This window comes from Battus philenor, unplaced genomic scaffold (genome assembly GCF_028537555.1).
Source record: "Battus philenor isolate CCGP_79_NKW_IND1 unplaced genomic scaffold, ilBatPhil1.0.hap1 SCAF_7, whole genome shotgun sequence".
Taxonomy (NCBI): domain Eukaryota; kingdom Metazoa; phylum Arthropoda; class Insecta; order Lepidoptera; family Papilionidae; genus Battus; species Battus philenor.
The window spans coordinates 9,976,193-9,992,461 of NW_027181737.1; the positions used below are offsets into that span (position 1 = coordinate 9,976,193).

The following is a 16,269-nucleotide window of genomic DNA, read 5'->3' on the forward strand; positions in this document are numbered from 1 at the left end:
TGTATGTGTGTATTTTGATACGGTATGATTTCTTTATGTATTTTTCATTACTTATGATTTTTTTTATGATTTTTTACTTTATGATTTTTTTTTCTATGCTTTTTCTTTTTTTTGAATTGAAATGCCTAACGACAAACAAGTATTGCAATGGCTGGATGAAGTGCTTGATGAAGAGCAACACATCGCTGGTTCAGATTCGCAAGACGAAACTTTAAATGATGCTGTCATTGATAGTGCTCATAATTCAAAAAGCGAAATTGAGGAGTCTGAACATATCCAAGACATCCCTGTATCAACGGAAGATAATTATTTTTTATCTCGACATACTCAGAGAAATGGTGTAAAGTACCACCATCGAACGCAGTAAGGACCCGAGCACAAAATTTTATTTTACATTTACCTGGAGTATAAACATATCTGGCATCAACGCATTTGTCATACACAAAGCGAATACTGGGAAGACTATGACATATACACGGATTTTCTTGAAGAAAATAGCTGCGGCACTTGTGGAAGATCACCAAAAACGTCGCATACAACTACGTGCTGTACCAGCGACAACAAAAAAACGGCTCCGTGAAGTTTATAATATGAACAAAGCGGCTTATCAATCGACAGCTAAGCGATGACGCTGTTCATCATGTCCTAGAAAGGACGACAAAAAAGTGCCAACAAAATGTTTCAAGTGTCGTAAATTTATTAGTCAGCAACACTCAAGGACTTTCTGCGTCGGATGCAGAGCAGAAGATTCCGCTGATGAGGCTGAATAAACTTTATTTCTTAAGTTGATCTCGGCTATGCCCAAAAAATTAGTTTAAAGAGGGGTTTACTGTTTGTGTTTTTTTTTAAATATTTTTAATGTCATAGTAAGTATTTGTTTCTTAAAGTTAAGTATATTAAAGAACTTTATTAATTACTACAGAAATCCATTAAGTTTTATTCCTTTTTGATACTCTTTTCCCAATGTTTTTTTGGGGTCATTTAAGACCCCATGCGCCTAATTGAGTGATTTTCTTAATGCGCCTAATTAAGGGTTAAAATTCAGATTACTACATATAAAAAACAATTATTGTTTACTATTTGTACCTACAGACTGTAATGCCAGACGATATTGCATTGTCACATTTCAACTGAAAAAATAAATTAATGTAACATATTGTAGAGTGATCACTTTATAAAGGGTGATTGGAAACAGGTTTAAAGAGTTTTGCTGCAAAATGAACTATACATTTACCACTTTGCAGCTTATACATCTGTTAACAATTACTGCATAAACACGTTCTCCTTGCCCAGCACTCTTTTATTTTAAAAAGTGACCTGTTTAAATTCATATCTCTGGCTATCTGTAATAAAGCCGGCCCATAACGATTCTGAATTTTTTAATGTCCTATCACTTTTGCGCTCATTATCTTGAGTTATAAACTGCTCGTTTCATTACTTTAATAATTTCAAGAGTCCTCAAACTTACATAGCTATGTTTACGCGTTATTTTTTTGCGTCATGACAAAACCTGACTAAACAACATACCACTATCAAACTTGCAACATTGCATCTTGCATCATTGCAACAATGCTGACCCAATTTACAATATGCACTGAAATTACTCATTCAAAGAAATTAGTTGAAAGAAATAGTCAAGTCCTTTATCTCAATACTCTCATAAAATATTGATACTGAAATAAAACAAACGGTTTTAGTTATTTAATATTTATTTTAAAAAATTCACAATTGTTAGCATACACATACCGGCAGCCCTAGAATGTGATAATATTCAGCGCCTAACTTACTGAAAGGAATTGTAATCCAAATAGAAATTATATCCATTAGATAAAATTATAGTTACTAGTTAACTAGCAAACTGTTTTCTGAAGATCTACTTTTCTATTATTCAGTAATTACATGCATAAACTACATAAACAATCTTTGCTTAAAAGAAATATTCCCCAGGTCGAAGAAAAATATGGAGAGAAAACATAATTATCACAGTCCTTATAAAAATATATCGCACACATGGATGTTTTGGACAAACTTCAGTTATGTTTACCATTGTTAAAAGGAAATAAAACATATCCATCAATGTTTATGCTGTATCAAGTAATTGTTTAACTAAATATACTCAATATCAACGTTTATATTTATTATTATTACAATATATTCACATGGTCAACAATTTCGTAAATATTATAATAATCTTCTCACTAATTCTTTATTATTTCGTTTATTCATGCACCATTAGAGATAGCCCTGTTATTATACGTTACTCAAAATCAGATTACAAGAAAAGATATTTAAAATATAATAAAGTAAATGCACAAGAAATATGGAAAAACAAATAGCAGTCATTAGCATAAATTCGAAATAACTAAAGAGCACAAAAAAATCTATTATTTATAATGTGTGAAGTATTTCTATACGGATGTGTTTTAAACAACTATTGTGTTTTTCTACACCTATACAATAACAATGTAATACTTACAATTTATTCAGAATTTTCTTGTTACATTAGCTAAATAATTTTAAAAATTCGGATTTAATGTTCTATTCTATATAATGTTAGACATTTCCATAATGCTTAGTATAATAAACTTGCATGGAGAAAAACAATATGTTGATGTATTTCTTGTGTACATTTCGTTGTTATTGTCTTTTATGTAAACTTAACGCATACGGAGAGGCCGTTAACAAGATTTTTTTTAAAAAATGGACACTTTTTTACAAAAAAAGACATTTTACAAAACCTCTGTCTCTAGCAAATTTCTTTTATTTGCGTTTACAAATTTCATAATAAAATAAATAAAAGTTCTCCCTTTTATGATAAATGCTTTTAAATTTTGACAATGTTAAATATGAATTGAAATATCGAAAAATCTTGTTTCATTTATTAAGGCGAAAAGAATTATAAATATGTAAAAAGGATATTGTGTCATACTAAATTATAATTGTGTGGATTCATAAAGTATAGGAAAGAGCCTAATTTTAATTTCGGAGAAAAGCTAACCGAAAAAAAGGAAACAGATGTGTACAAAAATTTATGTTATAATGAGATAACATTTTATATAGTCAGAATTACGAATCAAATATCCACTCATTGAAAGGACAACCCACACATAAAACTATTCTATAATATAACATCTTTTCGCTTTCGTAGCAAGATATTATTATTATAGACACTGTATAATCTTTAAGTGCATTGATCCTTGAATTCTAAATTGACATTAAGTAATATTTCATAGTAATAAATAATTAAAATATATTTACTATTTTTAAAATCAATTACATCAAAGAGTCTTCATAAAGAAACAATAAGCTGTTATATATATATTAAGGAGAAAATGCCGAGAAGCCATTCAGCAAACCTGTAATCCAAAAGATAAGTTGTTAAGATTATATACATGTAAGTATCTACATTGTGGCTATGTTGTATTCCAAAAATACATTTTATATTACAGTACAGTATTTTAATAAGTACGCTGAAGTCTCACTTTATGCAAATATACTATTCTGCAATCTCCTTTTATGAAAATATTTAAATACAAAAATATTTAAAAGCATAAGTAAACAAGCATCTCTATTTAAGTGACAATTTTATTTTCGTGATAGAAAGTCACTATTAAGAGCTCGTTTTTATAAACTAAGAGCATAAACTTCCCTGACATTCAGATCGGACAGTTTCATGGGATATTTTACTGGATTGAGAGCAGCCGAGCTTGAAGTTTGCACTTCCCTGGAGCCACCAAGGTATAAAACTCGCTGTAAGGACCCTTGAGAGCACCTGAGCTTTGACAGTTACTCAATATGGGTACAGAATATTGGTATGATATTCTAATTCAATTGTACCCAAGAATGCCAATACTCAGCTCATTTGATTTTGTTGCACTCGGTAAATATATTTTGTATCAATGACAATGGAGCTTGCAATCAATGATAACATTTTTATTATAAAATTACACAAATACCAAGTTCAACTTAGATAAAGATTATATCTAAATAACAAGCTACAATACCAAGGACCATGTTCGGGTTTTCTCTACATATGAAATTAATAAATAGCCCAGCGGATTGGCATATTGAATTATACGCTGGCTACATTGCTTGCAGAACGTACGCAGCAGAGGCCTTTAGGTTCACATACATAATATCAAAGATCACATACATAATGTTTACAGACCTCGGTAATGGCTTTCAGAGGCCTATGTACAACAGTGAACATCTCTGGACTGAAATAACAATGAATACCCAGAGTGTAAACAGCAACATACCAACAGGCAACGGACAGTAGCGAAATCAGTCATCAAGGCAGCCAGCGGCGAGGAAAGAATTTGTACGCAGCATACACCAGGGCACCTGCGCACACCACACGCACCGACACGCGGATGATGCGCGTCGACAGCGATGGCGGAGGAATTCTGGAAGTTAATATACATTTTTATTATATACATTATTGTACAAATTTTAAATAATAATTATACATTTGTTTGATGTATGAAGCAGCAGCTTATTTGATTACAATATATATCAACATAACTTATTTTTGAACAACAATTTATTTGCTACATGGCATTGCAACTGGCCAATAATTTCTGGCGATACAAAGACTGCAGGTACAGTTAATTAATTTTAAAAACCTGTAAAAGCTTTTTCTTACTATATTATCATTGTTATCTCTTAATTCTTTAGGTGGGGTTACGGTACACAATGACAGCAAATGAGCAATACATTCACCCATTTACACCCATAACCAATCAACCTTTATATAAATGAATCTCAATAGGGAATATCTCGATCAAATGGGATACTTTTTTCGCATATTCGTTATAGCACAACAAGATACTTTTAAAGGAAAAAAATTGCAAGGAATATACTAAACATAACACTTTTTTCTCATACAAAACAGAGTAAATTAAATTACAGCTGATAAATATGTGACCTCGTTTTACTATAAAAAAATTGTGTCAAGGTGTGAAAAAAGACAAAGAAACCCATTTACAAACACAAGATAATATTACAATAAAAATATAATCAAAATATTTTTTTAAAACAATATTAAATTTTATGTTATTTTAAATGTATTATATTTTTTTGTGTAATACTGTATTATTATGTTTATGTTATTTAACAAAACTTGTGTTTCTGATACATGATTGAATATAAATATTATTAAAAATAAATGTTTTTAATGAATAAACGTTAATTTTTTTTATTTTTATTCTCAGAGTGTAATAGTCTAATAATTCAAAATATAATCGAATGCGGGTCACCGGTGGCCCGCGCCGCCCGAAAGAACAGTTTAGTGCAGGTCACCGGTGGCCCGCGCCGCTCGATGAGACAGTTGAGTGTGGGCCACCGGTGGCCCGCGCCGGCGTGAGCGTGTTAAACAGTGCGATCGCCAACCCGCCTGCAAAGTAAGACCCTTATGACTTATCTCCCATAGACATCTTTGGGGGAGGGCCATGCTTCGCCGTGGGCGTCTATGCGCTGAAACGACAACGACGTATATTTTTTTTATAAAATGTATATTAAACCTAAATATGCTTACACAAGTAGTGGAGCAATATCTTGCGACGTGACCTTGCCCCAATGTTCGACGATGCCTGCCACATGGCCGATACCCACGACCCCAACTATGCGACATGGTTCATTTCCTGCATACAAACAAATAATTGTCATTAAGTCTATACAAAAGTAGTTTTTAACATTAACGGTAAATAAAGTCAAGACTGAGGAAGTGTGTATTATTTCTAGAACAGTAAAGTTATTTAGGTAATCTCTGATAACACTGCTACTGCGATACATGATACAAACCTCCTATGAGAGATTATATATACTCTGAATTGGGCTATTGTAGATTTGTTCCTAAAATATGTTGGTCTAATACTATAATACTAGTGATTATTGTACCAGGTTTGATAATGGTTTAAATTTAATGTTAAGCTAATTATCCTGTGATTTTATTTCTGTAGATATCCGTAAGAACAAGCTTAGAAAGCTAGACATAACTTTAGATAAAGAGCAACAGTAAAACCACCATTTTTCATCACTCCTGTCAAACTCTGCTTGGCCATCTTTTTAATTAAAAAAGGAAGACTGTTAACGGACATTAATACAACTCGACAAACATATTTTACTTATTTTCATAGCGGCTATTTAATATGGAGCAGTGCCCCCAAAATCAATCAAATATTATATTTACTTTACAAAAAATGAGCCGTGTGAGCGGGCTATTTATGACTTAAAAGCTAAAGATTGCTTGAAAGTTTTTTTTTTTAAAGAAATTGGTATTCTAACCGTTTCTTCTCAATACATATTTAACATCATGTTATTTATGAGACAAAATTTTTATTTTTATATATATAAAAGAGACGTCCACATTATAAAAGAAATTAAGATAAACTTGAAATGCCCAAATTTTGACTATAAAAAGTTAACAAATCTTTCATGTGTAGTATTTTAATAAATCTTAATACAGCATCCAAGAGTTTTTAGTTAATCAAAATGTGTGAAAATTCATTTATTGGCTTGTTTATATGGTTGATGTTATAATGTATGAATTCAAATAAATTCCAAAAACTCCAATTAAATTACATCAAAAATTGTCAAATTTCATTAAAAAGAGCAACTGTTAAATTTCTGGTAGGTCAGCAGATCAGCAATCCAAGCCAGTGGCAGTAAAATATTTATAATCTTAAACTCATCAACTAATCAAAAGTGCATGTAAATGCCTACTCTAATAAAGATATTTCGAATTTCAACTACATATTTCTGCACCAATCTACTCACGTGGCTGCATGGCGGCGATTTGTAAAGAGTGACACAAATACATATCACGTTCCACGACGAACACTCGCTTGAGCGCGGGAAACTCCTCCGCCATTTCCTCTAACATGTCGTCCAACATTTTCTTCATTTTACATTTCTCAACCTCTTCCACACTGAAAAACCAAAATTTCCATTTAAAAATATTATTGTACCCTCATGCGTAATTATCGAAACTGGGTAAGAATAAGCACCTTTAGAACTCTAATACCTCTGGTGAAGTTGCAAGGACTCCTTGACAATCAAGGTCAAATAATGGATAGACCCCCCTTATTTGTTTACAACTGTGTTTATTTCAGGAAATCAGCAGAGCACACAAAACATATTATCTTAAGTCATAACATTGTTATCTTATGACTTAAGATAATGTGTTTTGCATGTTAACATAAACAAAATGCATTTACAGAATTTTAATTGTCAATAACTATTTAGGGATTATGTTTTACTTTTCATCCAAGTTTGTCTTGTTTTCTATTTTTCAGCTGATAAAAGTTCACTACAAAGCATAGGCCTCTGCCAAAGATTTCCACGATGATCAGTCTAGCGCCGCACGCATTCAGCGACTACCCTTGTTTTTTAACCAAGTCGTCGATCTACCTGGTGGGAGCTTACACATGCCGCGTTTACAAATATGTAAAATATTTGTAACAGTGTTTATCACAAATACACACAATTATATATACAAAATTATATTTGGTAATTTTTTATCATGCTTATGCAGTTTATAACCACAAGTATTGCTAAACTTATTACTAATATCAAATATATACATATTACCAATAAAAGAAATTTTTGATAATACCTGATACTTTGATTTGAAGTAAGGAGATGCCATATGAAGCGTATAGTTTGACCCCAAGATAATGTTGCTATAGCTCTGTGTAATGTTATGTCAATGGCCCTATCGCCTAGTTGTACAACACAATTAGGAATCTTTTTGGCCTGAAATTAAAATTACATTTAAGTATAAGACGCATTTATATAATTTTATAATTTCTTTTTCAAAATAATTTATTCAAATTAGGTGGATATAAAAACCTTTGAGATGGGTATTTAAATTTAAAGTATTTTTTAGATTTTACACTATTTCAGTGAAACAAAGCAAATCATAATAAATATTTAATTATAAAATAGGGCATCAACAATTTTTTTAAGTATTAAAATATTTGTAACCGAAGTTAAAACTACAACAGTGTTTACCTCGGCCATAGCGCGACGAAACTCTCCCCCAGGAGCCATACCCAACTCACGAGTAATGTGTGCTGACATATTTAAAAGTAAGATGTACATTAAGCCATTGAACACACCATTTTGAGCCATCGTTGCTCTACATGAAAAGAAGAAAATCTTGATTTAAATAGATTTCAAACTACATAAAAACTGTATTTTAATTTATAACACAAAGAAAAAAGTTCTTAAACTAGCAATTCAAAGTTTATTTAAATTAATCTATCAAGGTCCAATTACTTTTTCAAAAAGTTACTTTCACCATGTTAATTTTTCTACACACTAATTTCATATACATATTGAAAAGCTGGAATTCAGTATGCATGGTAAAATTTTATTCGATAAACCAGAGGAAGCCAAGCTCCTTGATATTAGGAGCAATATTCCAAAATTTGTAAATTTAGACAAACCACAATTAAAAATGATTTTTTAAAAGCATAAAAATAAAAATATGTCAATTATTTCACTTAACATGACTTATCTTCAAAATTTGGTCAACAATTATTTGTTGCCAGTAATTTTAAAATTAAAATGTAATGATACAAAATAAATAGCAAATTTTGGTACATAAACAAGAGCCACAAATAATCTGTCAACAAGCTGCATGTTGGCAACCCCTGTCATATACTGTGTCTCTAATTCTTAGTATTAGTAACGTCTGTTATTGACACGTTAGCATCAAATTTTTAAAGAATATCTGGTACAAAAATTCTTCAAAAAGTGAAAGTTTCCAACGTTTCCTTATTCTTAATACAATCAGTTAAAACAGACTAATGTTTTTGACAACAGCTTCAAGTACCCATTGCAGTCAAAGTAAAGATAAGCAAAACCAAATGTGCAACTTGCTGAACCCACAATGACAATGCCAAGAAAAATTCCCTGAAGGGACTTCACAAACAATTTGCAATTAAAAGTATTATTTTTTACCCAAGTTTCTAGTATAAATTAGTTTTAATACATCATATTATTAATACAATTTATATCTATTGCAATGTACTTTATGTTCATCTAATAAATTAATCTTCGACTTACCTTATTTTTTTTAAATTTATGTTTTTGGCCTCCCTCAAAATAATTTCTTCATCCAGAAGAAGAATATTTGTCCGTTGGTCACATAATTCTACCATAACTATATGTGGATTTACTTCTTGTATAACCTAAAAGAACAGTACAGTGTTAAACAATTTTTTTTTTTTCATTTTATCTGTAATAATTTTAGATTGTGTATATATATTACTCTGGAGACATCTTCTTGTGATTTTATACTAAAATGTGCTGTTCCAACTAAATAAATTTTACCACCATCAGGAGTATCCAAAACTGTCACGGTGCTAGGCATTTCTTCTGAAATTAAAAATTATCACACTTAAAATCAAGTCAACTATAAAAGTAGATTAAATTATAAATACTTTTGCTAAAACTTTTAAAAAGTTATTTTATTCTAATTGCGCTCACACAAACTGGTCAAAAATCAATCACACTTTCTAATACAAGATTTTTTTTTATTTAAAAAAGATTAGTTTCCGATAATAAACCAACAACTTTTACTTTGGGAAACATACACCCAAATACCTTTGCTTGAAAATATGCTAAAAGAGGTCAATATTTCAAATAGTTAAAAATAGATAATATAATCCAAATTGGTGTGTATATCAGACCAACTTTCTGGACCACTAAGTCATTACAAAGACCACAACTCATGATTATTAATTAAAAAAAAATTTTAAGCTAAAATGCATTATAATTTATAAACAGAAAAACAGATTTTTAATAATAATCAATCTATGTACCATTGGTTTCTGAAGTACTCTCCTTATTAGAATCTTCCATTTGCTTCTCAGATAATTCTCTTTGAATCCTATTAGTGTTTGATGTGATAATATCTTTTTCACCTAGAAACAACATGTACTAGAAATAGACAAGTAATTTAAGACAAAGTTAAAACTATCTATCAGAAATACATATTGTAGTACTTCGTAGTAATAAAATATTGAGTTTTGACTGAACAGAAGAAGCCTTACTTGTGCGTACAAGTAAATGTCCACAGTTTAAAAAAAACTTGACATACTTAAACTAGTAACTATGTTTATCATACTTTTGTATTTAAATGTATTAGGACTAAATAGATGTTATGTTAATTTAACATAAACATATTTTTCTATATATTTAAATCTAAATCTGATAACTTAATTACATGAACTTAAGTTGTATGAAATTACCTTCACTTATTGATGCCATGTTATCAGTAATAGTATAATGACCATCCCCTCCACCATCTTCAGCCTTTAAAAACATTTGGCATTCATTAACTATGTCACATTTTACACCTGGTGGTTTTTGGCCCATGAGTAGTTGTTCTTTTTCCAAATTGTTGCCCAGACTTGAATTGTCATTTCTAATCATAGTATCTTGGTAAATTCACTATCTACAATTTAAACAAGCTTATAGAATGCGTGCAACTAAGTTTTTGTTGCTAAATCAAAGTAAAATTTTGCCACGAATTCGAAACACGACTACTAACTGTATCAATATGTTTCGTATATAGCTACATAAGGTTATTTGGTAATGGTTATTTTCAAATATAATTAAGCGTCTAAAGAAGAAACATATCTGAAGAAAAAGTATAACGAGGAAAAAAATGCATATTAATTAGTCGTGAAAGCGTGTGAAATTTTTATTTTTATATTTACATATTATAATATTTTTAAAATTCATACCGCAATTATATAAACCAATGGTATTATATTTGTAAATTTTATACTTTAAATAAATAAAAGCAGATCCCTAATAATTCTTCAAATATTTATTTATTTTTCGTTGAAACAAAACTTGTAATCGTAACGATTCCGACGTAGCAATGTCACTGATCACTATCACCAGCAAAAAAACCACAGATATAGTCAAATTAAATGGACATTGTTGGGAGACCCTTGAAGTAAATTTCTATGTTATATTTGTTAAACACACGCACAAAAATAAATTACGAATATTAAATTCACTTAAAATACGAGAGATCAATGTTTATCATAATATTCTCTATGATAAATTATTGATATTGAATGAGTCCATAGACATTTTAATTTTAGATAATCTGGGTGAAGAGGGTTGTTACATCACTTCACATTCGGAATTCAATTTCTTACCTTTTCGTTGGTTTCTACTGTGTTAACTAGTGATTTGTTCGATTATTTAACAATATGAGCGCCTGGAGGCAAGTAGGTCTTAAGTAAGTATTAATAAGAAAATACCTACAGAACCACATTTTTAAGTTTTTGCACAACTGAATTTTACTTTCAGCTACATTAATTACTCAAATATTGCTGCCAAAATCTTGCGCCGATCCCTGAAACCAGAGTTCCGAACTGAAGCTATGAAACGAGATGAATCCCACGTCCGAATTACACCGTGGGCAGATGGAAGGCCAGCTCGTAAGTACACACAAATTCTTCATAAATAATAAATTTATTTTTCAGATACTGCTGTACTTCTGTTTTCATAATGCTACAAGACAAACTATTTGCTTAATACCGAACACCTCCAACAATAAGAGTCATAACCTAAAATACCAAAATAAAATTAATGTCTTTTATTTCAGACGAAAAGGAATAATCAGTGTGAGTTAGGCAGTTATAGGTACCAATTTATATTTAATTAGTTTTAGATGTGTGAGTTATGAGCATCCTACTTATGTTTTAATAATGCAAATATAGTAATATAAACCTTAACTTTAGAATATTAACGGATTAAATCATGAACATTACTAATGCTTTTGATGAGTGTTCTTTTGAAATAATTACTAATATATTTTATTAATCTTTTGTTTTCACTTAGTATTGACCTTCGAGTTTATATGAATGTAATGGAAAATTTATTATTTCAGATCTGAAAGCTGCTGCAAAATAGATGAAAGTGAAATATAAATATGTGATCTACAAATCAAGCACTTTAGATGTATTCAAATAAACTATTGTTTTAAAACAAATCGTTTATTATTTACATATAAATGATAATTTACCAAATTTATTTCTTATTACTAAGGCACTATTAACTTTGGTGTTCTTACTTGTATTCTTGCTTCTTTCACTTGATCTGTAATATTCACACCAAAGGAAGCAGTAGGATTTATTTCACTTAAAGGAATTTGTGACATCATATCAATATTTTTCTTAATTTTTTCAACACCATTCCATGCTATCATAACACCATTATCAGTGCAAGCCTTATGTGGCGGTCTATACAATTTGTAACCTAATTGGTTACTGACATTTTCCAAGATTGAATAAATAGTATTATTGCAAGCCACACCCCCCGAGACAACAATGTTTCTTTCATCAACATGCAACAATTTTTTTATTTCACAAAATTTAATGGCTCTTACAAGTCTGTGTGCTAAATGTGAACCAATGCCTAACTGGAAAGCAGCACATAAATTAAAAACTTCAGGGATTATTTCATCACCTTTTAATCTGTGTTCTTTTTCCCTCTCCAATAGTTTTTGTACTAAGGAATCTTTTAAACCACTGAAACTAAAATCACAATCCCTATTTTTCTGCAATGGAGTAGGAAAATTAAACATAGAAACGCAAGTAGCATTCTTTGATGCTAATTCAATTGCTCTGCCTCCTGAAATTGATGAAAAAGCAGATATATTTTTTAATTTCATTCTTCTTGCCGCCTTGTCCATAACTTCACCAGGTGCATTATCTAAGGTTTCACCAAGGAGCAAATAATTGTCAACATCATTAACAACAGCCAAAAGGCAGTGACCACCTGATATTAATAATGTTAAGTATGGAAATGGTATATCATAGTAGACTCTTGCAACTAAAGCATGAGCCTCCATATGATGTACAGGTATTACAGGTTTTTTATACATTTTAGCTAGGTAATTAGCATATTTTACACCTACAGATAAACATAACAAAAGACCAGGTTTAGAAGTAACTGCTATTGCATCGATTTCAGATAAGGTCAACTTTGCACTATTTAAAGCATCATTAACAGCATGCTCTATGTTATCACGATGTAGTTCCCATGCGTTAACAGGGTTGACCCCTCCAAATTTAACATGGATAGCACTTTGCGAATATAGGGATTCTCCTAAGATATTCCCTTTACCGTCAATTACAGCACAACCAGTATCATCACAAGATGTTTCTAAACCTAAAACTATTGCTCTTTCGGTATTTGTAAACGATCTAATTTTTAAAATATTAAAGCACTTAAATTTTTTACATAATTTAATAAAATTAAGGACCATATTGTCTTACTTTGTCTTACGAATTTAAATATATTTATATATATATTGAATCCAAAAAAAGATTACAAAATTAAGTGATATAATATAATGGACTAAAGATCAAATTCAACTTTTTTTAAATGACATTTCAACACAAACGAGTCTTAATCTTAATGTGTCAAAATAAAGCAGGCTGAGGTAGATACAGGAGGATTAAGATTTAATTTTGTTTTACTTTTTTTAATTATATTTTAGAAAAAATTTAATTTAAATTTAGAGAATTCACAGATTTTTTTAAACATTAATAGCAATTAATGTTTAAAAAAATAACTCTCAATAAAGTTAATGAAAAAATAGTAAGCTTTCTAACTTTTTAACTCATAAATAAATGTACATTTAAAAAAAAACAACAAAACGAAATTGTTGAATATAGACCTAAAACAACAAGGGTTGATTATTAAAATCATGCCATCCAACTTAGAAGCGACATTTAAAATGGATTAAATTGAATAAGACAATATTTTACCAATAAAATGTAAAAAAGTAAGATTATAAAAGAATTATCATCACTACTTCTTTGATTTGGATTTTATGAACAACTATTAGTAATGTTGATTGATATTAAAATAACCTAACATTCAACTGGTTTTAAAAGACAACCCTTGATAGAAACAGTACATATTGTAACAACACTAGTTTGACAACTAACTCGAAGTTGGAAGCGTTTAACAGAAATATCACTATTTAAACCATGATAATATCAGAAAAAAATACTCATGGTTATTTTGCCAAGGATTCAATAAATATTGAATGGGTACTCGTTGCCAAAGATGAAAATATGAAAATCTTTGGCTTACGTATCGCACGCCAAACGTTCCAAAGATTCGTCGATGAAGTCACAGGGGGCTCTACTTCTGTTATCCATATGTAGATGACATCCCAATCTTCTCCAAATCTCCAGAAGAACAATCCCCGCATCTCCTTTCGATATTTCAAAGGCTAAACCAGAGTTCCCCATACTTTTTTGTGTCGTAGACCCCTTGCCATGTTTTTCCGTGTCGGGTAGACCCCCTACTTACCTGATATTGATTTTCGTGTAAATTTCTAACTGTAGTGAAGTTTAGTGTAAAAACTTAAAGTAAAAACACATGTTAATTTATATATCTATTAATTGAATTTAAAGTAAAATTTTGTATCTGTTATGTAAAATATACGTAACGGTAAATAAATATTTTTTTTACTTCATGGGTAATTTTATAAATAATGTAAATGTTTTGATATTATAAGATAGTATGATGTAAGTAAATAGGTATTATCAGTGTATGTGTTGAGATCCACTATCGTGGGCCACCATTTTCATTTCATGGACCCCCAAATTTTTTTTCGCTGACGTAGACCCCTTGCAGGTTGTCATAAACCCCTAGGGATCGATATAGACCACTTTGGGAATCACTGTTCTAGAATATGCCGAAAGTGTTGGACCGCCTCGTACACCCCCGGCAACTCTCGATAGTAGGCCGGCCAGGTAGTCTGGCGTTCTGCAAGTTTCTTGCTGAAAAAAGCTAAAGGCTTCCTCTGGTTGTCGACACGTTGCTGTAAGCATGCACCGATGTGAGTTGATGAAGCATCGGTGAATAGTCCGATCGGAGCATCTGCTCAAAGTCTATATCGACCCCTAGGGGTCTATGACAACCTGCAAGGGGTCTACGTCAGCGAAAAAAAATATTTTTAATGTTACGTATATTTTACATAACAGATACAAAATTTTATTTTGAGTAGTTTACTTTAAGTTTTTAACACTAAAATTCACTACCGTTAGAAATTTACAGGAAATCAATATCAGATAAGTAGGAGGTCTACTCAACACGAAAAAACATGGCAAGGGGTCTACGACACAAAAAAGTTTGGGGAACTCTGTTCTAGAAGCTCAGCACGTTACCGTTTATACGGATGAGAAGCCGCTGACCTATGCCTTCCAACAACGGCGAAAGAAATTACCACCTGTACAGCTTAATCAGTTAACCTTTATATCCCAATTTGCTATAGACATCGTACATATCCAGGGAACAGACAATGTTGTTGCGTACGCGATGTCACGTGTTGAAACTCTCCGACTGGATGATTACTGTGACACTAGCTGAATTACAGAAAGCGGACAATGAACTGAAACGTCTTCACACAAACTCATCGCTTGATTTAGTGGCCACTCCTAGTCCTGATACCAATAACTCCATCTGGTGCGACACATCAACCGGAAAACTGAGACACCGTACTTACCGCTTGGCCATCGCCATCCTACTTTCACCAGACTGCATAATCTTAGTCATTCTGGATTGCGTGCAACAGCGCGTCTCATTTCCGAACGTTACATCTGGCTTGTAGTTATCAAAGACTGCCGCACCTGGACACGTGAGTGCATAGCTTGCCAACGTCACATGACTACTCTCCTCGGAAATTTCACTACTCCAACTGGCCGGTTTAGCAAGTGCACCTGGATATTATTGACCCATTACCTCACTGCAACGGATTCTCTTATTGCCTAACTACAATAGATCGCTTTTCTCGGTGGCCAGAAGCCTGGCCCATGGCTACTATTAGAGCCGAAGAAGTGGCTGAGAGATTTATGTCAGACTGGGTTGCCAGATTTGGTGTTTCCATTACAATTACGACTGATCAAGGACGCCAATTCGTATCGAACCTATTCCAGCGTTTGATGGACACTGTGGCTTCACGTCGCATTCGGACAACAAGTTACCATCCTCAAGTTAACGGGATCGTAGAGCGTTTTCATCGGCAACTCAAGGCATCATTAATGTGCCACAATAACACCTGGTATAAAGTCTTGCTGCTGGTTCTTCTAGGAGTACGCACAGCTCTATAGGAAGTCCTCAAATGCTCTTCGGTATAATTATTGTATGGAGAACCTTTACGTTTACCAGGTGAATTCCTGGTAAACGTAAATCACGCCGGCTCACCATTTGTGAGCGTCA

At 31.7% G+C, this 16,269-nt stretch overlaps 3 protein-coding genes across 6 annotated transcripts; 1 reads left to right on the forward strand and 2 right to left on the reverse strand.

Moving 5' to 3' along the window:
- Positions 1–1,712: 1,712 nt before the first annotated feature.
- LOC137930879 (traB domain-containing protein-like) lies at positions 1,713–10,921 on the reverse strand. 2 transcript variants are annotated; one of them, XM_068774223.1, is made up of 11 exons: positions 10,758–10,921; positions 10,260–10,465; positions 9,831–9,932; positions 9,278–9,381; positions 9,073–9,197; positions 8,014–8,140; positions 7,616–7,755; positions 6,778–6,929; positions 5,537–5,642; positions 4,260–4,406; positions 1,713–3,356 (listed from the first exon to the last, which is right to left on the reverse strand). In XM_068774223.1, exons 2-10 carry the CDS (start codon positions 10,441–10,443, stop codon positions 4,292–4,294), a joined length of 1,155 nt encoding a protein of 384 aa, XP_068630324.1. In that variant the 5' UTR covers positions 10,444–10,465; positions 10,758–10,921; the 3' UTR covers positions 1,713–3,356; positions 4,260–4,291. The 2 variants fall into 2 exon arrangements, with proteins under 2 accessions (XP_068630324.1, XP_068630323.1); XM_068774222.1 differs by having other exon boundaries at positions 9,278–9,384; positions 10,758–10,920.
- A 215-nt stretch (positions 10,922–11,136) lies between these two features.
- Positions 11,137–12,022, forward strand: sun (stunted). 3 transcript variants are annotated; one of them, XM_068774436.1, is made up of 4 exons: positions 11,137–11,266; positions 11,338–11,468; positions 11,636–11,673; positions 11,921–12,022. In XM_068774436.1, the coding sequence occupies exons 1-3, from the start codon at positions 11,238–11,240 to the stop codon at positions 11,647–11,649; spliced, it is 174 nt and encodes a 57-aa protein (XP_068630537.1). In that variant the 5' UTR covers positions 11,137–11,237; the 3' UTR covers positions 11,650–11,673; positions 11,921–12,022. The 3 variants fall into 3 exon arrangements, with proteins under 3 accessions (XP_068630537.1, XP_068630536.1, XP_068630535.1); XM_068774435.1 differs by having other exon boundaries at positions 11,636–11,654; XM_068774434.1 differs by lacking the exon at positions 11,636–11,673.
- A 41-nt stretch (positions 12,023–12,063) lies between these two features.
- LOC137931110 (tRNA N6-adenosine threonylcarbamoyltransferase, mitochondrial-like) lies at positions 12,064–13,301 on the reverse strand. The gene has a single exon (XM_068774509.1). It carries the CDS (start codon positions 13,298–13,300, stop codon positions 12,074–12,076), a length of 1,227 nt encoding a protein of 408 aa, XP_068630610.1. The 5' UTR covers position 13,301; the 3' UTR covers positions 12,064–12,073.
- Positions 13,302–16,269: the final 2,968 nt, after the last annotated feature.